This window comes from Equus caballus, chromosome 7, assembly GCF_041296265.1.
Source record: "Equus caballus isolate H_3958 breed thoroughbred chromosome 7, TB-T2T, whole genome shotgun sequence".
NCBI classification, from domain to species: domain Eukaryota; kingdom Metazoa; phylum Chordata; class Mammalia; order Perissodactyla; family Equidae; genus Equus; species Equus caballus.
In genome coordinates this window covers 77374451-77400850 of record NC_091690.1, presented here as the reverse complement: position 1 = coordinate 77400850, position 26400 = coordinate 77374451, and the positions used below count along the sequence as shown (strand labels likewise).

General features: G+C 35.0%; 2 protein-coding genes and 2 pseudogenes across 2 annotated transcripts; all 4 read right to left on the bottom strand.

The window, feature by feature from the left end:
* Positions 1 to 80: 80 nt before the first annotated feature.
* Positions 81 to 4282, bottom strand: OR56B2 (olfactory receptor family 56 subfamily B member 2). The gene is made up of 2 exons (XM_001504522.2): positions 4275 to 4282; positions 81 to 1041 (listed from the first exon to the last, which is right to left on the bottom strand). Exons 1-2 carry the CDS (start codon positions 4280 to 4282, stop codon positions 81 to 83), a joined length of 969 nt encoding a protein of 322 aa, XP_001504572.2.
* On the bottom strand, positions 10378 to 11311 carry OR56B51P (olfactory receptor family 56 subfamily B member 51, pseudogene; annotated as a pseudogene).
* Positions 20008 to 20960, bottom strand: OR56B2OP (olfactory receptor family 56 subfamily B member 2O, pseudogene; annotated as a pseudogene).
* OR56A3 (olfactory receptor family 56 subfamily A member 3) lies at positions 25453 to 26400 on the bottom strand. Its single transcript, NM_001390917.1, is given in 1 exon segment — positions 25453 to 26400. A coding segment is annotated over 1 exon segment (948 nt).

The following is a 26400-nucleotide window of genomic DNA, read 5'->3' as shown; positions in this document are numbered from 1 at the left end:
TTCTTCTGCCATTTGCAAAACTTGCAAAATATAATGCATATATATGTGGAGATATTCCAAAAGTAAGTACCTTCTACATATTACTTGCCCTTGATGTCCAGCTTGAGAACTTTATATAAGCCCTGCCTGAGCTCCTTGTTCTTGAGTGCATACACCATGGGGTTGAGGGCAGGAGGAATGACATTGTGCAGAACATTGAGTAGAACTGGAATGAAGGGAACTGTCATTTCTGTACTGTGGGTGATGGAAATGACAATAAGGACTGTGTAGAAGAAAAAGATTAGGATGAGGTGGGAAGTGCAGGTATTTAGAGCCTTGGATGCAGCTTCTGCTGAGTTCAGCTTCAGCACAGAGCGAAGTATCAAAGCATATGACAAAATAATCAAACCCAGGTCACTTCCCATGAGTGTCCAGGCCAGAAACAGCTGGTAGATGCTGTTGATTTTACTGTCATCACAGGCTAGGCTAGTGACACCAAGAGTAGTGCACAGACAGTGATCAATTTGGTTCTGGGAGCAGTAATGTCTCTGAGCAGCAAAGATAGGCACTGGGATGGTAGACAGACTGTTCCTGAGTGCCATGAACATAGTTGCTTTGAGCAGAAAAGATTCAGTAATTATTGAAGGATAACGTAGTGGTTGACAAATGGCTATATATCTATCTATAGCCATGCAAAGAAAGATCCCTGACTCCATGCCCACAAAACAATGTATGACATACATCTGAGCAAAGCACTCAGGGAGACTGATGGCTTTAGCATTAAACCATAAGATGGCCAGAATCTTGGGCATGATAGTGGTAGCCAGGCCCATGTCCACCACAGCCAGGATGCCAAGGAAATAGTACATAGGCTGGTGCAGGGTTGCTTCTTGATTGATGATGATCAGGATAAGGATGTTGGCACTGAGAGCTAAGAGGTAGAGCAGAGCCAGGGGCAGGGAGAGCCAGTGCTGCCAGCTGTGAATGCCTGGGAATCCCATCAGAATGAACTCAGAGACCTGGAACTTAGAGCTGTTGGAATCTCTGAGATCCTGGAACATCCTTCACTGAAAGGAAAGGTATTCAAACTTATTAATAATCTCTCTAACAGTACTTCAAAAGAAGTAACCCAAGTTCGTGATATTGAAGAGGGGAAATTATCATCTTTAAATATTCTCATCTCACTGCTAACATTATTGGACATTTCCAATGAAACAGGAACAGGAGTCACACATTCTGGATGTTAATTCAGTTAATCATCACAAAAACTCCGCAAGGCAGGTCACTATTTTCCATCTTATTGAGAAATAGAACATTAGAGAATATCAGGACCTTGGTTATTATCTTCTGTCTCTTAAGGCATAGAAACTGGACAGGAAGAAAGCTATCTGATATCCCAGCCTGGCCTCTTAGGTTTCATTTTGCTAAATCACTGTTTTCTTTAAAAACTTATTGTACAGAATAAGTGTAGAGATTTGTTTGCATGGAGACATTTAGGTAAGAGATTAGAGTATAGGATATGGAAAAGAAATCTTTTTATTCAGGGACTTGCAAATTTGTGAAATACCCATGAATATCATTTAATTTTAATTAAGGTTATGAGGTAAATTTGCACACCAATGTTTTAGTGAGGAAACTGCTGTCTAGTATTGCTAATGATCTGTTGAAAGCCAAGTAACTACAAGATGAAAATGTGGTTTAGGAATCTCAGTATTGTTTTAATCCAGTTGACTGTGGTTTTGAGTACATTTCCCCTACTTGGACACACTTTTTCCTTTTTGGAGCACTCCAGAGAGCCACACTATAAAGCCTAAAGCAGATGTTTGAAAAAATGAGTTTCAGGTAAATGTTTTAAAAATTAAATTAGTAAAATCAAATTGCTCTATCTAAGAAACTTCCTTGACTTAATCATGTATTCATTTTAAGGTAAAAACTGAAATAGATATTCATGGTTTGTTTCTACCAAATGTGTGCTATTTACTGTTTGTTTCCTTTCAATATTTCAAATATTAAGTACGTAGTATAAAAGCACTGAATTTTTGGAAAATATTGTGGTTTAAAATTATGGTTTCTACAGAAGTGCAATGTACATATAGACTTGGTGGATATATTCATCTTAATCCAAAGGCATTCCATAGTACTTAAAACATAATGAAGAAAGGTAAACTAAAGAAGATATGTATTTGTATAAATACCTCTATTCTGCTTCACATATATTATTTTAATAACCTCTGAATCTTATAGTTTATATTTATAACTCACTTTGTTCTTTCTCTTTAATTTTGGAACTATTTCTCAAATGTTTTGCGATCTTTGGCTCTTAATTCAGACTTAATAAAGAAGTCTTTAGAAAGCTGATTTGAACTGATATGATGAATGAGTCATATTAATTGGTAGGATTTACCTTTAGTGCTCTAGTAGGAACCTCTTTATTTCATTGTTGGCATCCTTACTTATTAGTATTTATAGATCTTTTCTCATGGACTTTCAATTTCTCCAAAAAGAATTCAGCATTCTCCATCAGGAGCAATATGTGACTGGCTGCCAGTGGTCTTGGCTTTGAGTAGTAGAAGGACACTGTGGGTCTTTCACTTCAATGTGAATATTGGGTTCAACCCTCTCATTTATTATGATGCCTCCTCCTTGGTGTTCATCACACCTGATATATTTGCATTCATAATATTAGCTAAAATTTCTTCCCAGAGTAAATTTACAGGCATAATAAGAGAATGGTTAAGATTGTTTAGAAGAGTGGAATAATCAGAGATATCAAGCTGTTCCTTATTCCATTTTTAGACCTACATCCCTGTTTAATATTTATGTGTCTGCAACAAAAGGTGACAGCTTAGATACTATAAAAAGCAACTTTATAAATTTCAAAGTAACATATGAAGTGTTTAATAAGAGTGCTCTTCAAAGACCTCTCTTGTGTCATCACAAATTCTTAGAGCAAGGAAAAAAATAAGATGGCAGAAAAAACCAAAGATTGTGGATTGGGAAACAAAGATTAATTAGTTAAATTATACTACAAATTGGTCATAATTTACAGTTATATAAAAATTTATGCAATAAGATATATACACATATATATGAACATTGAAGGGGAAGTGCCAAGAAAACAGTAAATAAAGTCTACACATGATGTTTTTGGAAATGGAAATCATATTAACATACCAAACACATACTCCAGAATTTGAGAGGAAATATTACTATCAGACAAAATAGAGACCCAAACAATAAATGTTGGGTCATAACCTTTGAGAAATGGTAGACAACATGCTTGACACAGAACAATTTAAGCTGAATGTATCAAATTGTTTCATGTGCAGATCTGATACAGTTTCTGCAAGGAAATAGAAAATACTGAAAGTATCATTTTCAGTTTGTGTATGGCAGAAAATTTAAAAATGACAAATTCATTTCAATCAGTCACAACTTAGCTGATCTTCAATTTCCTGTTTTGAGGCACTGGAAGGGATTTAACCTCACGATTGCAAGGCTAACAAAAGCCCTGTAATTTGCAGTATAAATAAAAATAATATTGGTTTATAAGAACCTGTTTCCTTACGTTCTAAAATTGCCATCAAGTTTCTTTCCTTCAGACTTATAAATTTGTATTCAATGTCTGCAAGCAACTTTGTTTTGCACACTTTTTTAGAAATTTTCATTAAAAACCAAAATTGTAAAAATTCATATATGTGTATATATACATATGTATTCACATGCATATGTAGTTGATTACTGTGGAAATATGATAGGCTTTGAAATGTATTATTGATAAATATCTGAGTAGTGTGTACAAATTGTCGGAGTGGTTGAACAAATAGGATTACTCATTTCTCTCTCTCAATACATTTGAACAGTCAACTCTGAATTCTTTGTGTGCATGCAGCAGAAGCAGGTAGAAAAATTAGGGAAAGCATAGATACCCATAAATTGTGACTAGTAATTATATCTCTGAGATTCCTTGTGTCGTAGTCTTAAGAACACATTTCCTAAATACGAAATCAATATCATGTTTCTGTTCTTCATGATTCTTTTTATACTTCTAGTGTTGATCACTAGCACTGGTTTTACTGTTATATGAGAAGTTTAGGTCCCATTTTCAATATCTTTGCAAAACTCTCAGTGAATGATCCCAGCTTATACCAGGTAATATAGTATTAATCACAAATTATACTAGCGTTTTTCCAAATCAAACTTAAAATGACTACAAAATGTTACAGCTTAATTTTTCTGCAAGGAAAATGGATTCATATTATGCTGTGGGTTGACAGGTATATTAAAGTAGTAACATTAACATATGACTGTGGCTACTTATAAAATAGAAGTTTTTTAATCCTCTGTTGTCTCTTCTCATTTCTAAACTGCATAGAAAATAAATTTGTTTCCTCATTAGACATTCGTCAATTTTAAAACCCACGTTCTCCCCTCAATATAACAGTGGGTTCCTCCAAGTAGGTTTTGCTACCTAAAGTGGACGAAACACAGTCACAAATAAGCCTTTCTATATCTGAAGCAATAAATTAGACTCTCATTCTTAGGAACAAGAGGAGGGCAGGAAGAAGTAAGAGTGTGCTGACTATGATAGAGAACTGTTCTCTAGCTCTTCCTTCATTATTCTTGTCATGTGGGTGATTCATACCTGACTTCCACCACAACAGAACCATTGATTCCTATTTGGTTAGGAAAATAACAAAGATATTCATAATCATGATGGATAGTTATCCTGAATTGCAATCTGAGAATTTTGGAAATAAACACTTTCAAGAAAACCCAACATTTTACAGCATTTTTGCCGGCAAAAGGTTAGATGGAATCAAACCAGTTTCCGATAGTATAGTGGTCAGTTCATATATACTTAAAAGCCTCCCTCCAATTCATCTTAGTACTAGCAACAACAACAATCCTATCATTAGTTTCACTTTGGTATGTCCTTAATACCTTAGTTTCTGAATAGCAAAACGAGTTGAATGCAATCTGGTCCAGGTGTTCAGGGTATTGAGCAACAATATCATGCTTTTACTATATGTATACACTCACTGCTCTGTCCCTCTGAATCCCTTGATATCTGTACTATTGAACTAATTCCTTAAAAAAATATGTGTTATATATCTCAAGGGAATATTATACAACAGTAGACACAGGTGCTGCTACGGGAATTCAGCTAATCCCTATCAGAGAAGGAAATTATTGGAAGCTTTCTATTCCTACTACCTATAAGATGATTCAGCAATGAAAATGAACACAATGCAATTTTAATGAATAACAGCAATTTATAACACTTTTACAGGGTTTTGTTTCTTTGTGTGTAACACCCTTTAGGACACAAGTTGGAGGCGCTTACAATGTTTCAGAATCTTTCAATCACTCTCACACACATTCATGTGTTCTTTTACTGGATTATTTTTTATTTCAAGCAAGGATGATGATGAATGTTATGGAATTATAGAGTTTCATCAAAAGTTCAGGCTTACTATGTGTGCATATTAAGTTAAGAATACTTAGGTGTCCAAATTATGATTTAGTAATGATGATAGTCATAATAGGAATAATAAATGATTCTAGTTTTACATTCCTTTAACTAGGTAATAAAAGTAATGCCTACGTATTTTTATTAATTGGAAAAAGAAAAATCAACTTTGAAGGAGAGAATTTGAACCCTTGAATTAAAAGAAATAATCTCTGATTCTTTCCTTTTCCTTGAGGAAGATTAGCCCTGAGCTAGCATCTGTTCCTCTATTTTGTATGTGGGATGCCTCCACAGCAAGGTGGACAAGTGGAGCAGTTCTGCGACCCGAGTCCGAACCTGCGAACACAGGCCGCCCAAGCAGAGGGTGAAGAAATTTAACCACTCAGCCACAGGGCCAGCCCCCTAATTCCTTTCTCTTTTTTTGTTTTTGTAATTTACTTATTTTATTTTTACGAGGAAGATTAGCTCTGAGTTAACATCTGTACCAATCTTCCTCTACTCTGTGGGATGCCTCCACAGCATGCTGATGGGTGGAGAACCCTGGGCTGCCAAAGCGGAGTGCACAGAACTCCAACTCCTCAGCCACGGGAGGAGGCTGCAATTAATTTCTTAGTATACATTTGCTATATATGTTTTTGAGGAAATATTTGTATAGTACAATATTAAAACATAATTTCTGGAATTTTCCATTGATTATATATTAAGCACACTGAAAACAGAATTAATTGGTGATATTACGATTAAATAAAAGTGCATCATAAGTATTCACACATCTTTACACATTACATTTATTTTCCTAGACATATATTCTTAGACGTATATGTTCGATAGGAAATGAGACAAGTATATATTTAGAGAATGCTTATAGTACAGTGTTTTTCACCTTATCATTTTTTTTAAGATGAAATTCATATTACATAAAATTAATGATTTTATTCTTCGAAATGTAAATTGAGTGGCTTTAGTATATTCACAGTGCTGTGCAACCATCAACACTATATAATTCCAGAAAATTTTCATTAACTCAAAAGGAAATTCCATAGCCATTAATTAGTCACCACAATTTGCTCTGTCTCTCCAGCACCTGACAATAACTAATTTGTTTTTTAATTGGGGCAGCATTGGTTTACAACATTATATAAATGTTAGGTGTACATCATTATATTTCAATTTCTGTGTAGACTGCAGCGTGTTCACCACCCAGAGACTAATTGCCATCAATTACCTTACAGATGTGCCTTATTACCCCTTTTCGCCTCCTCCTTCCCCCTTTCCCCTGTGGTAACCACCAGTCTAAACTCTGTATCTATGTGTTTGTTTTTTGTTATTGTTGTTGCTTTTACATTCCATTTATGAGTGAAATCATATGGTATTTGGCTTCCTCTGTCTGACTTATTTTGCTTAGCATAATACCCTCAAGGTCGGTTCATGTTGTCACAAATGGCAAGATTTCACATTTTTTATGGCTGAGTAGTACTCCATTGTGTATACATATATATACACACCACCTTTGTAAGCATTCATCCATTGATGGGCACTGAGGATGTCTCTAGGTCTTGGCTGTGAATAATGCTCAATGAACATCGGATGCAAATGTCTTTACACATTCATGTTTTCTTATTCTTTGGCTAAATACCCATAAGTGAAATGGCTAGTCTGAATGGTAGTTCTTAATTTTTTGAGGAATCTCCATACTGTTTTCTACAGCGGCTGCACCAGTTTACATTACCACCATCAGTGTATGAGGGTTCCCTTTTCTCCACATCTTCTCCAACACTTGTTATTTTTTGTCTGTTAATTATACCATTTTGACAGACATGAAGTAATATCTCACTGAAGTTTTAATTTGCACTTACCTAACAGTTAGTGATGTTGAGCATCTTTGCATGTGCCTATTGGCCATCTGCATATCTTCTTTGGAAAAATGCCTTTTCAGATCCTTTGACCATTTTTTAACTGGGTTTGTTTTTTTGATGTTGAGTTGCACAAATTATTTATATATTTTGGATGTTAACCCCTTATCAGATATATGGTTTGCAAATATCTTCTCCCAATTGTTAGGTTGTCTTTTTGTTTTGTCGATGGTTTCCTTTGCTGTGCAGAGGAGTTTTGGTTTGATGTAGTCCCATTTGTTTATTTCTTCTTCAGTTTCCCTTTCTTGGTGAGACATGCTATTCAAAAAGAAACTGCTAAGACCGATGTCAGAGTGTACTGCCTGTGTTCTATTCTAGAAGTTTTGTGGCTTTATACCATACATTCAAGTCTTGAATCCATTTTGAGTTGATTTTTTTTATCATATAAGATAATGGCCTACTTTCATTCTTTTGCATGTGGCTCTCCAGTTTTCCCAACACCATCTATTGAAAAGACTTTCCTTTCTCCATTATATTCTTAGCTCACTTGTCAAAATTAGGTGTCCATAGATGTGTGAGTTTATTTCTAGGCTCTGTGTACTGTTCCAATGATATGTGTGTCTACTATTGTGCCCGTACCATGCTGTTGTGATTACTATAGCTTTGCAGTATATTTTGAAATCAGGGAGTGTGATAACTCCAACTTCATTTTTTTCTTCTCAGAATTGCTTTAGCTGTTTGGGGTCTTTTGTTTCCACATAAATTTTAGAATTTTTGTTCTATTTCTGTGAAAAATGTCATCAGAACTTTGATAGAGATTGCATTGAATCTGTAGATTTCTTAAGGAATTATGGACATTTTGGCTATGCTAATTTTTCCAATCCATGAGCACGGAATATCTTTCCATTTCTTTGTGTGTTCCTCGATTTCTTTCAATAATGTTTTATAGTTTTCAACAAGAAGGTCTTTCACTTCTTTCATTAAGTTTATTCCTAAGTATTTAATTCTTTTTGTTGCAATTGGAAATGGGATTGTATTCTTAATTTCTCTTTCTGCTACTTTGGTTTTATTATAAAGACAAATGATTTTTGTGTGTTAGTTTTGTATCCTGCAGCTTTACTGTATTCGTTTATTATTTCTCTTAGTTTTTTGGTGGATTCTTTAGGGTTTTCTACATATAAAATAATCTCATCTGCTAATAGAGACAGTTTTATTTCTTTTCCAATTTGGATCCTTTTTATTTCTTTTTCTTGACTGCTTGCTCTGGATAGGACTTCCAATACCGTGTTCAATAAGAGCAGTGAAGGTGAGCACCCTTGTATTCTTATCTGATTCCTGTTCTTAAAGGAATAACTTTCAGTTTTTCACCTTTGAATATGATGTTAGCTATGGGTTTGTCATACTTGGTCTTTATTATGTTGAGGTACTTTGTCTATTGGCCCTTTTATTCAGAGGTTTTTTTTTTATCATAAATGTATGTTGTATCTTGTTGAATACTTTCTCTGAATCTATTGAGATGATCATGTGATTTTTATTCTTTATTTTTTTAAATGTGGTGTATTATGTTGATTGATTTGTGGGTGTTGAACCATCCTTACATCCATGAACTAAACTCACTTGATCATCACGTGTAATCTTTTAAGATTTTACTTTTCATTTTTCTCCAGCAGAGGTATATTTCTTCCTCTTCCACCCCTGTCAGTGTTGTTCCTTGTTGAAGGGTTCTTTTTATCCAGTTTCCAAATCTCTCTCAGAGGCAATTTTTCCACAGGTAGTTGTAGATTTGTTATATCCCTGGAAGGAGGTGAGTTCAGAGTCCTCTTATGCTACCATCTTCCAAGAACCATTAATTTGCTTTCAGATTCAGTGGACTTACTTATTCTGGACATTCCATATAAATGGAATCATACAACATGTAGCCTTTTGCGTCTGGCTGTTTTCATTTAGCATAATTTTTTCAAAGTTTATCTGTCTAACAGCATGTATCAGTACTTCTCCCTTCTCATGGGTTATTAATAATTCCTTGTATCAATATATCAGCTCATCATCTCAACATCTCAACATCAGCTCAACAGCTGATGGATATTTGGGTTATTTTAATTTTTTGGTTAATAATGCCACTATGAATATCATGTGCAGGTTTTCATTGTAAGATCTGTTTGCAATTATTTTGGGTATTTACTTAGGAGTTGAATTCCTGAGTCAATTGATAATTGCATTTAACTTTTGGTCTATTTATCAGTACTGTTTTCCACAGATCCTTTATGATTTTACATTCCTACCAGAAAAGTACAAGGATTCCAGTGTATTCACAAAATCACCAATAATTTCAAATTTCTTTTTATAAAAAATATAGTAACCATTTTAGGGAACATTGAGGTGTCTTATTGTGGTTTTGGTTTGAGTTTGTCTAATGACTGATTATGTTGACCATCATTTCGTGGTTTTTTTGGCCATTATACATTTTTGTTAGAGAAATGTTTATTCAAGTCCTTTGTCCATTTGAAACATATAAGGCTTGTTAGAAGGCAAATAGACAAACAACAGGAGTAAGTTCTCTGCTATCAGTAAATACATCAATGTACATGAATTAAACTCATCAATTAAAGGAAATTTTCTGTTTTGGGTATGAACCTTCCATTACGAAAAATATGGAATAAAAATTATGGTGTGCCATGTTGAAAATCTTACTAAAATTTCTAACAGATAAAGAAAAGAAATTGGCAGATGTTTATTCTACTGCCTCTATTTGACAGAATCTAGATGTTCTGGCAATGGCAACTAGGTAAGAAAATGAAATGTGTTTCACTTGTCTTTCTCTTGGATTCCTAGACACAATCAGCATCATTGTACCGTTCTTTTGAATGAAGATCTTTCCTGATCATCAAGAATTCAAATATTACTTTCATCACTTTTTCTTGAAGTTTCATTAAATGTGACTGATTTCTTATAGTAACTGAAAAGTGCCTGTGTTTTGTAATTCTACAGCTTTCTGGAAATCTTGGAGAATATAATGGGTATATATGTGGGGAAATTACAAAAGTGAGCACCTTCTCCATGTTAGTTGACCTTGAGGTCCAGCATAAGAACATTTTTTAAGCCCTGCCTGAGCTCATTGCTCTTGAGTGCAGACATCATAGGGTTAAGGACAGGAGTAATGACATTGGGTAGTATACCGAGCAGAACTTGGATGAGAGGAACAGTCGTTGCTCTACTATTGGTGATGGAAATGACAATGATGACTGTATAGGAGAAGAGGGTTAGGATGAAGTGGAAAGCACAGGTACTTAGGGCCTTGGATGCAGCTTCTTCTGAGTTCAGCTTCAACAGAGAGTGAAGTATGAAAGCATATGACAAAATAATCAAACCCAGGTTACTTCCCATGAGTGTCCAGGCCAAAAGTAGCTGGTAGATATTCTCGACTGTCCTGTCATAATCACAGCATATGTTAGTGACTCCAAGATTAGAGCACAGATAGTGCTCAATTTGGTTCTGGGATCAGAACTGTCTCTAAGCAGCCAACACAGGTACTGGGATGGTAGACAAATGGTTCTGAGTACCATGAACACAGTTGCTTTGATCACAAAAGGTTTAGTAATTATTGAAGGATAGCATAGGTGTCAGCAAATGACTATATATCTTTCTATAGACATGAAGACTAAGATGCCTGACTCCATGCCCACAAAACAAGGTATGTGTTGCATCTGAACAAAGCACTCACAGAGATTGATGACCTTAACGTTAAACCAGAAGATAGCCAAAATCTTGGACATGATAGTGGTAGCCAAACCATGTCCACCATGGCCAGAATGTCCAGGAAATGGTACATAGGCTGGTGCAGGGTTGCTTCTTGATTGATGATGATCAGGATAAGGATGTTGGCACTGAGAGCTAAGAGGTAGAGCAGAGCCAGGGGCATGGAGAGCCAGTGCTGCCAGCTGTGAATGCCTGGGAATCCCATCAGAATGAACTCAGAGACCTGGAACGCAGAGCTGTTGGAATCTCTGAAATCCTGGAACATCCTTCACTAAGAGGAAAAGTATTCAAGGTTATTAATCTTAATAATATCTCTTACAGTACTTCAAAAGAAATAACCCAACTTCATGATATTGAAGAGGGGAAATTATCATCTTTACATAGTCTCAATCCACCGTTAACATTATTGGACATTTCTAATGAAACAGAACTATGGTTGTACATTCTGGATGCTAACTCAGTTAATCACCACAAAAACTCCATAAGGCAGGTCATATATTTTCCACATTATTGAGGAATACAACATTAGAGAATACCAAGAACTTGGTCATTATCTTCTGCCTGGTAAGTCATGGAAGCTGGACAAGAGGAAAGCCGTCTGGTATCCCAGCCTGGCCTTTTAAGTTTCATTTTGCTAACGCATTGGTTTCTTTAGAAACTTAATGTACAGAATAAGTGTAGAGACTTGTATGTGTGGAGACATTTAGGTGAGAGATTAGAGTATGGGATATGGAAAAGAACTCTTTTTATTCAAGGACTTGAGAGTTCTTGAAATACTCAAGAATATTATTTAATTTTAATTAAGATGTATGAGGTAACGTTGTATATCCATGTTTTAGTGAGGAAACTGATGTCTAAAATTGCTAATGACCTGTTCAAAGCCATGTAACTATCAGAGAAAAATTCGGTTTAGGAATCTCAATATTCTTTAAATCCAGTTGATTCTGGTTTTGAGTACCTCTCTCCTACTCGGACACTTTTTTGCTTCTTGGAGCACTGCAGATAGACACACTGTAAGGAATAAAGCAGATGTTAAAAAATGAGTTTCAGGTAAATGTTTTCAAAATCAAAATACTAAAATTAAATCACTCTATGTGTAAGAAGCTTCCTGTTTTTAATCATGTATTCATTTTAAGGTAAAAACTGAAACAGATTTTCATGATCTCTTTCTACCAAATGTGTGCTGTTTATTATTTGTTTCCTTTCAACATTTCGCAGTTAAATACATAGTATAAAAACATAGAACATTTGGAAAATATTGTGGTTCAAAATTACAGTATTTACAGAAGAAAAATGTGGCTATAGACTTGCTGGATATATTCATCTTCACCCAATATCATTCCATTGTACCTACAACATAACAAACAAAGGTAAGTTAAGGAAGATATATATTGAAATAAATACATCCGTTTGCTTCATATAGACTGTTTTCATAACTTTTGAAATTCAGTATTTTATTTTTATAGCTTGCTTTGTTTTTTATCTTTAATTTTGGAACTATTTCTCAAATGTCTTGCCATCTTTGTCTATTACTTCAGACTTAATAGTCTTTAGAAAGCTGATTTGAAACTCCAGGTGATGAGTGAGTCTCAATTGGTGGTATTTAACTTTACTGCTCTTGTAGGGACCTCTTTGCTTCATGTTCATGTTCTTGTTTATCAGTGTTTGTAGGTCTCTTTTCAAGGTCTTTCAATTTTTCCAGAAAAGAATCCACCAATCTACATCCTTATACAAAACAAGCTCTATACTACAGAGCTTCTTCCTAGCGTGAGAGACTTCAATTATTATAAATCTCATGTGTTATATCTTCATTCCAGAGAAGATAGTTACGATAAAGGAAAAGCCCAAAGGCAAGCCTTCCTTTTAAAGTATCCTGAGTTACAATATTAACAGCATTAGGTAAAATAATAGTTAAATAAACTGAATAGCAAACTAACAGATGGCAGATATGCCCCCAGGCTTCTGCTCTGCTAGGAAATTTTTCACCGTAGAAAATCTTTGAATGGCAATATACTTCCTAAAATCTCTTTTGTTTTGTGCCAATATTTCTTATTAAAAACTATATTAAGCAAATATACATGCTCATAAATATTATGCATATGTTACATATGTATAAATAATGCAAGGGTGTGAAAGGTTGACAAATTCTGTTTATGTATATATGTCTTCTAATATGTACATTATTTGGAAATATACTTGGCATATGTGACAACACATGCCAAGATGTCTAGTAAAGGCCATACCTTTATGTTTATGGGTGGGTTTATTGAAGGGAAGAAATGTACAAAATTTCCAATTGGTAAGAGGCAATTAGAAAGTTCTTTTTTTTCTGTCATATAACTGAACACAGGTTTAGTATTAGGTAAACAAGATAAAATGGATGTGACAGGGCTCAGAAATTTATGTTAATACTGCTCTCTTTGAGAAAGCCTCCCTGAGTTAAGCTTGGCCTCAACTACTGCCTGACACATGAAATTACCAAGAGATTCTCTTAAGATTCTGATGATACATGAAACTACTAAGGTCATAGATGTAGGATTGACAGTAGGGTTCAGTATTAGTTATGGCATAACTGCAGACAGAAAGTTATTGTGTAACAGTGAGTACAATGTAGTAGTGAATAATAATCTTTGGCAAATGATAGACCTGAACTTGTATTCTCGTATTCCATTTAATAGTCGTATCAATTAAGTTTGTTATCATGTATAGACTTCTATTGGTACTAAATCATTTTAATCTCTATAAGATTGCAATAATAATATCAATCTCAAAGTAATGTTTCAAGTTTTAAATGAGATAATTCTATTTGATTCTATGAGATTATTCTATTAATATCTAAACAACATTGATTGATGTTTAAGTATTAATTCAACCTTATATTTCTGAGATAAACTCCAATTGGTTACTAGTTATTATGTTTTTCATGCATTAATAGGTTCAATTTTTACTCTTAATACTTTAAGATTTTTTACATCTGCATTCCTAAGACACATTGGCCCATCAATTTTCTTTCTTATAATGTCTTCGTAAGGTTTTGATATTGAAGTTGTGTGTCTTCATGAAACAAGTTTGGAAGTGTTACATCATTCAATGTTCTCTGCAAGGATTTAGTTCTTATTTAAATATTTGAATAAATTCACCATTAACGTCATCTGAGCCTGGAGTTACTTTTATGGAAAGGATTTAATTACAGATTCTATTTCTCTAACAGATATGGGCTTATTTAGATTTTTTCTATCTTTTTCTGTCAGTTTTGGTGATTGGATATTTCAAGGAATTTCCATTTCATCTATCTTGTCAAATTTATTGTTCACTTTTAGTTAATTTGTAAAAATTATGCTCTCAAAAATAGAAATGCAAAAAGTGGAATAAAAACTACTCTGATTATTGAGAGTCACAGACACACAGTCATTACTCTTATAAGAATTCTCTTTATAAAACATAAAGAAGCAACTCAAACACTTTAACTCATAATTAAAAGAAAATACCAATATATGGGGGAAAAATTAAACTTAATTTCTTACAAGTTAGCAGCAAATGCAAGCAGCTTTTACAAAATATCTTTTCCTGAAAAGGACTATTCCTTTCACTCAGTTTCTTGGATGTATACTCATATGAATCTAAAAATGAATATCTTTTCTTCTTTCCTCATGACTTCATATCCACACAATCCTGTCTTTTGGTAAGAAATAATTACAGCTTGAATTCTTCAACATGGAGAAATGAATTTTTTATCTTATTTGTTTTGTTAGAAGGGAAAATAACTCAGTGGTGATTTGTACAGTGTCAATTTGGTTAAGATGGAATTACACTTCCCAGAATCTTCTTCTTCTTTGTTGGTGGATTGGAGTTGTCCAAAAGGGGAATTTGTGTAAGATTTGGAAGGTAGAAAGAAGTAAAGCAGTATTCATTGTTCTCGGAGGGTCGTCGTGTTAAATGTGGTGGAAGACAGACACAGAGATAAAGGTCGTTTCCTGCTTGTCCATGCTCTATGCCCCAAATAGCAGAATACACATTCTTTTCAAGTGCATATGGGTCATAAAACATGGGAGGATAAATTTAATAGCATAGGAATCATAGAGAATATGCTCTCTAACTAAAAATAACTAAATTACTAATTAATAATACTAAAATGCCAAATACTTCCAAGATATATGTGAATTAAAAATCTGAATAATCATGTCAAAGAACTCGTGCAGAAAGTGAACACATTTCAGTCTATCAAAATTTGAGGGAAACAGAAAAGCATTTTTTAGAGAGAAATTAGCAGATTTAAATACCTATAATAGTATTTAAAATCAGTTATCTGAAGTTTCACCTTAAAATCTAGAAAAAAAGAGGATTGAATAAAAACCAAAATAAGAAAAATAAGCAATAACACTAAAATTAACTTTATTTATATTTAACAGCAATAAACAATACAAAATTGAAAGTGTAAGAAAACAAAAATGATTTATCATAGGTTTCAACATTGATAAAACACTTAGGTATCTATTTAGTAAGATATTGCAAGACCTTTACACTATACTACAGAACATTGCTAAGAGAGTTCAAAGAAGGTCTAAATAAATAAATTTAATATGCTCAAGGATTGGAATACTGGAGAGTGTTAAAATATCATTTTTCTAAAATTGATCTACAGGTTCAATAGGATCCTCATAAAAATCCAGGAAAGACCTTTATAACTCTAAAAAATTAAGCTAAAATATCTATGGACTTGGAAAGGACAAAGAATATATAAAGCAATCTTTAAAAAGAAGGAACAAATATAGAGGGCTTACACTAACTAATTTAAAGACTTACAAGGCTACAGTGATCATGATAATATAGTGATAATATAAGGATAGAAATAAAAATAAATGAAACAGAAAAGTGAGTCCAGGAAAAGACTCATACATATATGGTCTACTGATTTTCAACAAAGGAATGAAAATATGTAATAAGAGGAATAGATTTTCCACAGGGTGCTGGAACAATTGTGTGTCCCTGGGGACAAATGAATCACTGCCCTTACCTCACTGCATACAAAAAAATTACCTGAACATGGAGCACACAGTTAAACTAGAAGATAAAATTACAGATCCTCTAGATGAAAATTTAAAGGCTGTCTTAATGACTTTGAGCTAGGCAATGTTTCTTAGCTAGGAAACAAAAAGTTTAAACTACAAAATAAAAATTTGGTGAGATGTACATGACTAAAATTAAAAACTTCTCCTCTTTGAAAGACACTATTAATAATATCCAACATGAAAAGACAAATTAGAAAATGAGAGAGAAAAGATTTACCATAAATCTATCTTAATAATGACCTTTATTTGTAATATATAATGAATATTTTCAATTCAATAATAATACTACATATAACCCAAATAAAAATGACAAAATGTTTGAACAGACATTTCACCAAGGAGGATGTGTAAGAGAAAAGAAAACAAAAAAGGCTTAGTATCGTTAGTCATCTGGGAAACTCAAAGCAAAATCACAATGAGATATCACGATAAACACAGTAGCATGTTTGAAATTAAAAAGACTGACCATATCAAGTGTTGGTAAGAACGTGCACCACCTGGACTTCCATATACTGTTGTTGGGAATGTAAATGGTAAAATCACTTTGCAAAACACTTTGCCAGTTTCATGAAAACTTAAACATATACCTATTATATGACTCAACAATTCCACTCCTAGATATCTACCTAAGAAAACTAAAAATATGTGCCTATAAAAAGACTTGCTCATGAAGGGCTACAGTTAGTTATTCATAATAGCCCCAATCAGGAACAAATGAATATCTGATAATACAGGTGAGGGAGCAAACAAATTGTAGTAAATCCATACTATGGCATACTAGAAGCAATTTAAAAAGAATGAACTACTAATACTCAAAATTACATGAATGAATCTTACAAATATTATGCTGGGTGAAAGAAACCAGACAGAAAGGAACATACTATATTACCCCATGTATACTAATATTTAGGGTCACTAATTTAATATGTAATGTTACAAAGCAGATCGGGAGGTATTTGGGACTTGAAATGTGGTTGACGATTGACTGAAAGGAGCACAAGGAAATTTTGAGGGGTAATAAAAATTTTTATAACATAATTATATAGTTGGTGCACAGGTGTATATATCTGTCAAAACTTCTTAAATAGTATCTTTACAATATGTGCATTTTAATGTATGTGAATTATACATTATAAAGTTGAGATAAAACTCAGCAACATAAATCAATATGTTATCAATAAAGTGAAGATTAAGCATATGATCACCCCAACAGATGCAAATTAATAATATTATAACACTCAAAATGCTTAAGAAAAAAACTAACTGATCTTGGAACAGAAAAGAATTATCTTTCAGTTGATTTAGGGTATGTATTCAAGAGACATCACCACTTGAACTCTCCCAAACTCATTTCATGAGGCCAGCATTACTAAGATACTAAAGCCAGACAAGAACACTACAAGGAAAGAAAACTACAGGCCAATACCTCTGATAAATGTAAATTCAAACAGTCCCAACAAAATATTAACAGACTGAATTCAACAACACATTAAAAGGATGATGCACTATGATCAAGTGGATTCATCTCTGGCACACAAGGATGTTTCAGTGTATGCAAATCAATAAGTTTGATACACCACATTAATTGAATGACAGACGACAATCATGTGATCATCTCAATAGATGCAGAAAAAGCATCGACAAAATTCAACATCCTTTTGTGATAAAAACTCCTAACAAGGTGGGTATAGAAGGAATGTATGTGAACATAATACAGGTCATATATGACAAACCCATATATAGCCACACATTATTCAACAGTGAAAGGCCAAAAGCTTTCATTCTAAGATCAGGAACAAGACTTGGATGCCCACTTTCACCCCTCTTATTTAACATAATGCAGAAAGTCTTATCCAGAGCAATTAAGCAAGAAAAGGAAATAAAAGACATCAAAATTGGAAAAGAAAATTATCTCTGTTTGCTGATAACAAGACCTTGTAGCTTGAAAATCCTCTGGACTCCACCAAAAAACAGTTAGATATCATAAACAAATTCAGAAAAGTTTCAGGATACAACATCAGCATACAAAAACCAGTTGTGTTTCTATATACTAACAATTAACTATCTGAAAGAGAAATAAAGAAAACATTCAAATTTACAATAGTGTCAGAAACGGTAAAAACTTAGGAATAAATTTAACCAAGGAAGAGAAGATATATACACCAAAATTATTAGACATTGATAAAAGAATTTGAAGAAAACACAAATAAATGGAGAGATATTCCATGCTCATGGATCAGAAGAGTGAATTTTGTTAAAATATCTGTACCACCCAAGTTCTTCTGTAGATTCAATGCAATCTCTATCAAAATTCCAATGGGATTTTTCACAGAAATAGAATAAAATAATGCTAAAATTTGTGTGGAACCACAAATGACCCCAAATAGCCAAAGCAATTATTAGAAAGAACAAAGCTGAAGGCATCACACTTCCTGATTTCAAACTATATTACAAAGCTATAGTAATAAAAACAGTATGTCATTGGCATAAAAACAGACACATAGACCAATGGAACAGAATCAAGAGCCCATGAATAAACCCATGTATATATGGTCAACTAATATTTGACAAGGGAGTCAAAAATACTCGATGAAGAAAGGATAGTCTTTTCAATAAGTGGTTCCAGGAAAACTGGATATCCACATGCAAAAGACTGAAAATAGACCCCTATCTTACACCACTCACAAAAATTAACTCAAAATGGATTATAGGTTTGAATGTAAGATCTGAAACCATAAAACTCCTAGAAGAAAACATAGGGGAAAAAGCTCCTTGATATGGGTCTTGGCAATGATTTTTTTTGAATATGACACCAAAGGTACCAGAGCAAAAACAAAAATCAAGTGGGACTACATCAAATTAAAAATTTCTGTGCAGCAATCAACAAAATGAAAAGGCAAGTATCAGACTGGGAAAAGATATTTTCAAACCATATATCTGATAAGGGGTTAATATCCAAAATATACAAGCATCTCATACTATTCTAGCAAAAAATCTAACCATTTTATTAATAATATGCAGAGGACTTGAATAGATATTTTTCAAAGAAGACATACAAATAGCCAACAAGTACCTGGAAAGTGCTCAGTATCATTAATCAATGGGGAAATGCAAATGAAATCTACAATGAGGTATCACCTAAAACCTGTTAGAATGACTATTTTTCAAAAAAAACACAATAGATTGCAAGTTCTGGTGAGAATGGGGACAAAAGGGAACCCTGGTGCACTGTTAGTGGGAATGTAAACTGGTACAGTCACTATGGAAAACAATGTGGAGATTCTTCAAAAAATTAAAAACACAACTACCACATGATCTGGAAGTTTTACTTCTGGGTATAGATCCAAAGGAGATGAAATTACTACCTCAAAGAGAAATCTACACTCCATGTTCATTGCAGCACTGTTCACAATAGGCCAGGATATGGAAACAACTGAAGTGTCTGCTGATGGATGAATGGATAAAGAAAATGTGGCATATACGTACAATGGAATGTTATTCAGCCATGAGGAAGAAGGAAATCCTCTCATTTGTAAAAACATTAATGGATCTTGAGGGCAGTATGCTAAATGAGTTTAAGTCAGACAGAGAAAAACAAATACTGTATGATATCACTTACACATGGAATCTAAAAACATCAGACTCATATACACAGAGATTAGAATGGTAGTCGTCAGGAGTCAAGAGGTGGAGAAAATTGGGACATGTCAGTCAAAGGGTAAAAACCTGCAATTATAAATATGAATGAGTTCTGGGGATCTAATGTACAGCACGGTGACAATAGTTAATACTGTATTGTATACTTGAAAGTTACTGTAAGAATAGAACTTTAATGTTCTCACCATAATAATACAACAAAGCAAACACCTTCTCCATATTATCTGCCCTTGATGTCCAGCTTAAGAAGTTTATATAAGCACTGACTGAGCTCCTTGTTCTTGAGTGCGTGTACCATGCGGTTGAGGACAGGAAGAATGACATTGGGTACAACATTGAATAGAACATGTCGAGAGGAACTGCAATTGCTCTACTGTGTGTGATAGAAATGACCATGATGACTGTGTAGAAGAAAAGGATTAGGATGAGGTGGGAATTGCAGGTACTTAGGGCCTGGGATGCAGCTTCTGCTGAGGCCAGCTTAAGCACAGAGTAAAGTATCAAAATATATGACCAAATAATCAAACCTAGGTCATTTCCCATGAGTGTCCAGGCCAGAAGAAACAGATAGATACTCTTGACTGTCCTGTCATCATCACAGGATAGGCTAGTGACTCCAACATTAGAGCAAAGACAGAGCCCAATTTCGTTCTGGGAGCAGTATTGTCTCTGAGTAGCAAATACAGGCACTCGGGTGGTAGTTAGGCTGTTTCTGAGTGCTATGAACACAGTTGCTTTGACCACAAATGATTCAGTAACTATTGATAGATAATGTATGGGTCAGCACATGGTTATATATCCATCTATAGCCATGCAGACAAAAATGCCTGATTTCATGCCCACAAAACAATGTATGATATACATAAGAGCAAAGCACTCAGGGAGACTGATGGCTTCAGCATTAAGCCATAAGATAGCTAAAATCATGGGCATGATGGTAGTAGCTAGGCCCATGTCCGCCATAGCCAAAATGCCTAGGAAATGGTACATGAGCTGGTGCAAGGTTGCTTCTTGATTTATGATGATCAGGACAAGGATGTTGGCACTGAGAGCTAAGAAGCAGAGCAGAGTCAGGGGCAGGGAGAACCAGTGCTGCCAACTGTGAATACCTGGGAATCCCATCAGAATGAACTCAGAGACCTGGAACTTAGAACTGTTGGAATCTGTAAGATCTTGGAACATCCTCCACTAAGAGGAAAAGTATTCAAGAGTCCTAATCTTACTAATCTCTCCGACAGTATTGAAAAAGAGTTTCCCAGTTTCATGATATTGAAGGGAGGGATTCATCATTATTATTGTCATCCCATCATTAACATTATTGGACATTCCTAATGGAACGGGAACTGTGGTGTCACACTCTATGCATTCATTCAGTTAGTCATCACAAAAACTACATAAGGTAGGTCACATTATTTCTACCTCTCATAATTGAGGAATAATGTGAGCAAGCGAATGGTCAATATTACTATTCTATCATACTTCCTTTGACTTAACAAGTGGTTTACCACACACATTGAAGAGAACCTTTAAAAAATAACCTGGATTAACAATGAAGTTCACTTGAATATACATGTGATTCTAAAACGTGAACTTCAAGATTTGTATGATACAACTCAGGTACTCTTGTAAAAAAATTAGAATGTAGAAATACACAAAAAGGAAAAATAAGCGATTAGCAATACTGACAAGATATTCAATAGTAAATCAATCTATAACATGATAAAAAACAAACGAACAAATGGAGAGCCACTGATGAAACAGAAAGAAAATGGGGGAACTCCAAAGATGAAAGGTAACCATGATGGAATTACGGAAGAATGGAAGCTCAAAAGGTGCAAAGAAAGCATTGCTATAAAAAAATATGGATTCAGACTGAGAAATGTCTGATACTAAGAGAAGGAGGGGGCCATGAGAAAATCAAACTGGTGGTTAGTCAGTGAATTAGGAGTAGCCAGGCAGGTCTATTGCTTTCAACATACATTCTTTGATCAAGAAGTGAGCCAGAAGTCAAGCAATAGTGGTGGGTGTTCTAGAATATTAGAGATTAGGTCAGAAAACAGGACAGAGACTCACATGGCAAACAAACAACCAAGCCCCATGAGGCATGGGGAGCAAGCTCCACCACAAATCTAACTATCAGCACAACCCACATCTCCTCTACAAGTTGCATCAACAAATATGGTTCCGAAATTGCCTATTAGACAAAAAAACAGCCAACCAGAGACCAAGATGGCTAGCTCCAAACTTTAGACGGCCCTTTCTCCTGACTATATGCCTCCGGTTTCCCTTTTCTTGGGGCATTTTCTTGAGCCGTGACTTTGATATGCCAATCAATGAAACTTCTCTTATTTTAATCTTCTCACTTTGGTCTCTAGGATTTAGTGCTCATGTCATGCAGCATTTTAAGACAAAGATGTCATCACTCATCCTCTCAAATCCTGGTTTCCATTACTCCATTTGGCAAAACATAAAAAAGAGAGAAAAATCACAGCAAAGAAGAAAGAATATAGCTGTAACTCTTTTCCAAGAAGGAGACATTTTTCTCCAATTGGGTTGATCTCCTATCCATTTTTCATTTGCCTTTTAAAGCCAAATTTCTAGTGCTGCACTGATCAATATAGTAGCCACTAGCCGCATGTGGCTACTAAGCACTCAAAGTGTGAGTATTCCCAATGAAATATGCTGCAAATGTAAAATACATATTGAATTTTAAAGACCAGGCACACAGAAAAAATAATGTAAAATATCTTATTATTAAATTCTCTTGAAATGATAATATTTTAGATATATTGGACCAAATCATTAGTAAAATTAATTTAACTTTTTCTTTTTATTTTTTTAATTTGGCTACTAAAATGTTTAAAATTAAATATATAGCTCACATTGAACAGCCCTGTTCTAGATGAAATCCTCATTACTATCAAATATTTTAGTGAAATAAAGCCATTGTTAGTCTGTTCACCTTGTTTATCAAATGAATCTGTCATATTGTTTTGGTATGGACCACAAACATGTAAACGCTGCATATAAACAAAACAACACAAATCTTTGAAACGTAGTTTTTAAATATAAAGATCTTACCAGTCTATTTTGGAAAGGTTTATGTAAAATTTTCTCAATCCTGGGGTGATATTGCTCTAAATCCCACAATGTAGCCCTTTTCTTTCATTGAATGTTCTTTTATAATAGATTATTGGAGAGATCTGGCTTTATTATACAAACAATGTGCCCCTGGTACAGATTAATCCCCAAAGTTTTAGGGGGTTAACCTCTATTTATCATCCCTTCATGAGTAGATGTTAATATACTTAATATACTGTTTAAACTGGTAGACCTTTATTATTCCTAGGGGATAGTAGCTTAAATTTACCTTAGAAGCATATTGTGTCTTTATATTTGTAAGACCCTCTTGTTGGTATCCAGTAATGCACATTTTAAACCAAGTCATACTTCTTATGCTGAAATGTTTGAGAGAATGAGACTTTTGAGATTTTTTCTTCAAGTAACAAAGAAAAAGGTTATCTATGGTGTGAACCTAGCTGGATCTTGAGAGATTGTTTTTTACTTTTGAGAAATGCATTATTCCCAATTAAAGTGTTGATTACATGCTTTTAGTTATTGCTTTTTATTATGTGAATGCATGTTCATTTTTCAAATAGTAGCTCATGGTGTTATTCTGGAGCAGAGAAATGAAATGCAAATTTACTGTTCTTCACTGCAAGATAAAGAAGAAAAAGAAATGGGCGGAGCTTTGCAGAATGAAAGTTTAAGCAGGCCAATGACATATCCCAGGTGCTTTCAGTTAAGACTGAAAGTCCCGGATTTTGGAGACAGTACTGGTATTGGACTATTTAGAAATTTTCCTTCCATGGTCAAAACAAAGTAACACACTTATAAGTTTTCATTGAGGCATAAAGGCTTATATCTAGAAAGGATCTTCTAAAACAAATTGTTCACTATTCTCAGGTAGTAGATGACTAACGTGAAACGCAGTGAGACAACCCCATTTGTTCCCAGGGACTCTACTTTTTTTTGTGGTTGTTCAAGGCTTACAACTGAGACCTTCTAACTCTCTATCTTGTGCTTCCTCATGTTGCCAAGTATCACACAGGTACCTTATTCCATTGGTACCCTTTCCAGTTGAGAAAAATATATTTCTGGAACTCTAATTTATATTCCTCTTAACCAAAATTTGAGCTCCTGGGGTGGCCTGGTGGCACAGCGGTTAAGTGTGCACGTTCCACTTCAGCAGCCTGGGGTTCACCATTTCTGGTCCTGCGTGTGGACATGGCACCACTTGGCAAGCCATGTTGTGGTAGGCATCCCACATATAAAATAGAGGAAGATGTGCATGGATGTTAGCTCAGGGCCAGTCTTCCTGAGGAAAAGAGGAGGATTGGCAGCAGATGTTAGCTCAGGGCTAATCTTCCTCAAAAAAAAAAAAAAAAAAAAGAGCTCCTGAAAGCAACAACAATTTTCTATTTACTTTTGTAATTTAATAGGCAGCAGAATTTCCAGGATACAAAGTGTGCTTGTAAACTTCAATTAATAAGAAAACAATGTTCAGATAGTCTATTTTTTTTTTTTACAAAATCTTTTTTTTGTTTTTTTGTGGAAGATCAGCCCTAAGCTAACATCTGTCATCCATTCTCCAATTTTTGCTGAGGAAGATTGTCCCTGAACTAACATATATGCCCATCCTCCTCCATTTTACATGTGGGACACCTGTCACAGCATGGCTTGATAAGAGTTGTGTAGGTTCACTCCTGGGATTCGGGTCAGTGAACCTTGGGTCTGCTGAAGCAGAGTGCGTGAACTTGACTGCTACACCACCAAGCTGGCCCCCAGATAGTCTTTTATATTTCAGTATTACTGTTGGAACATATATTATAACCCTTTAACTCATTGGCAGAGCTATGTTTGCATATCATGAACTGTGACATCCTGAATCCAAAAGATGTGTCCAAAGCACAGACCCACTGGGAAGGAGAATTTAGGAGTCTCTTAAATCTAATGAAACTCATTGATAATTTTTACTCACATGAGCAATCTATGCAAGAACCCTATCATTTTGCAATGAATGTTACAAAACATCACCTTGTCTGCTAGAGAAGGAGAGAAAGAGAGAGAGACAGAGGCAAAAACTGAGAGACAAAGAAAGATGATGATGTAGTTGAAGGCTGAGAGAAAGGGGCCAAATCCCAGAGCAACAGCAACCTTCTATCACTCAGGACTGAAATTTCACTCTTATGATTTCCTCTCCAATATTTTCCCTTCTGTGGGAATAAGAAACATTACACATTATATGACACTACCTACAAAATATCCCCAATTGTAAATTCAAGAATATAAAAGTCATGACATATTAACAGCTGTATAATTAGGAACATAAATTTCTCAATTTAGAATCTGCTCCAAGGAATCTCAGTATTTTAGACAAAACAGGATTATATGTGTGGGGAAAAAGGAGAAATTGTCAAGGAGATTCTTGAAAGAGGAGTGAGATAAAGGGAAACAAAATGAAACTGAAGTTTTATTAAAGAAGATACAAAATCTAGTTTACCCAGTATGAGATTATAAAGCATAGGTATGAATTTCAGCCCGCTCACCCATTATTGATCCAAAGTCATCTTATTTTAGGAATTCAGAGATCCGTTTGTCCCTATTACCACCCTTTCTTCAGTAGCCTCTGGATTCCTTGCTTGATCTCCTGGGTTCGCACTCCATAAACAATGGGGTTAATGGCTGCAGGGATGACATGGTGGAGGACATTGAGCAAGACTGGCACATAAGGGGAAACCTTCTTCTTTGCCACATGAGTGAGGATGAAGACCAGAAGGATGGTACTGAAGAAGAGGATAAGGATGAAGTGGGAGCCACATGTGCTTAGGGCCTTGGCCACAGCACCCTCTGCCTTGAGTCTCAGCACAGCTCGCAGTATGAGGGTGTAGGAGAGGAAGATGAGAATGAGGTCAGATCCTAGCAGAGTCCAGCCTGCAGCAAATTGGTAGAGACGATTGATGGTGTTGTCATCACAGGAGAGCCTGGAGACAGACATATTGGCGCAGATGCAGTTCTCAATGACATTTCTCCCACAATAAGAGAGTTGTGCTGAGAGAATGGGGATGGGAACTGTAAAAAGGACATTCCTGGCCAAAATAAAAATGGCAGCCTTAGCTATAAATTGATCAGTGATGATGGATGAGTACCTCAGTGGATGGCAGATGGCTATATAGCGGTCATAGGCCATGACCATGAATGTACAAGACTCCATGGCAAGGAAGCAATTCATGATGTACATCTGAAGGAAGCAGGCATAGAAGCTGATGGACTTGAAGTCAAACCAGAAGATGGTCAGGACCTTGGGGATGACGGTGAGGCAGAGCACCATGTCTAATAGGGAAAGAAGGCTGAGCAGGTAGTACATGGGCTCATGCAGGGAGGCCTCCAGCTGGATGGTGATGAGGAGAATGCCATTGGCCCCCATGGCCAGGAGGAAGAGGAGGCTGAGGGGCAGAGACAGCCAGAGCTGCCAGTTGGGGGACCTGACAAAACAGTTCAAGAGGAAATCTGAAACCTCAATGGAGATAGTGGCATTTTGGTGTGCCGTCAT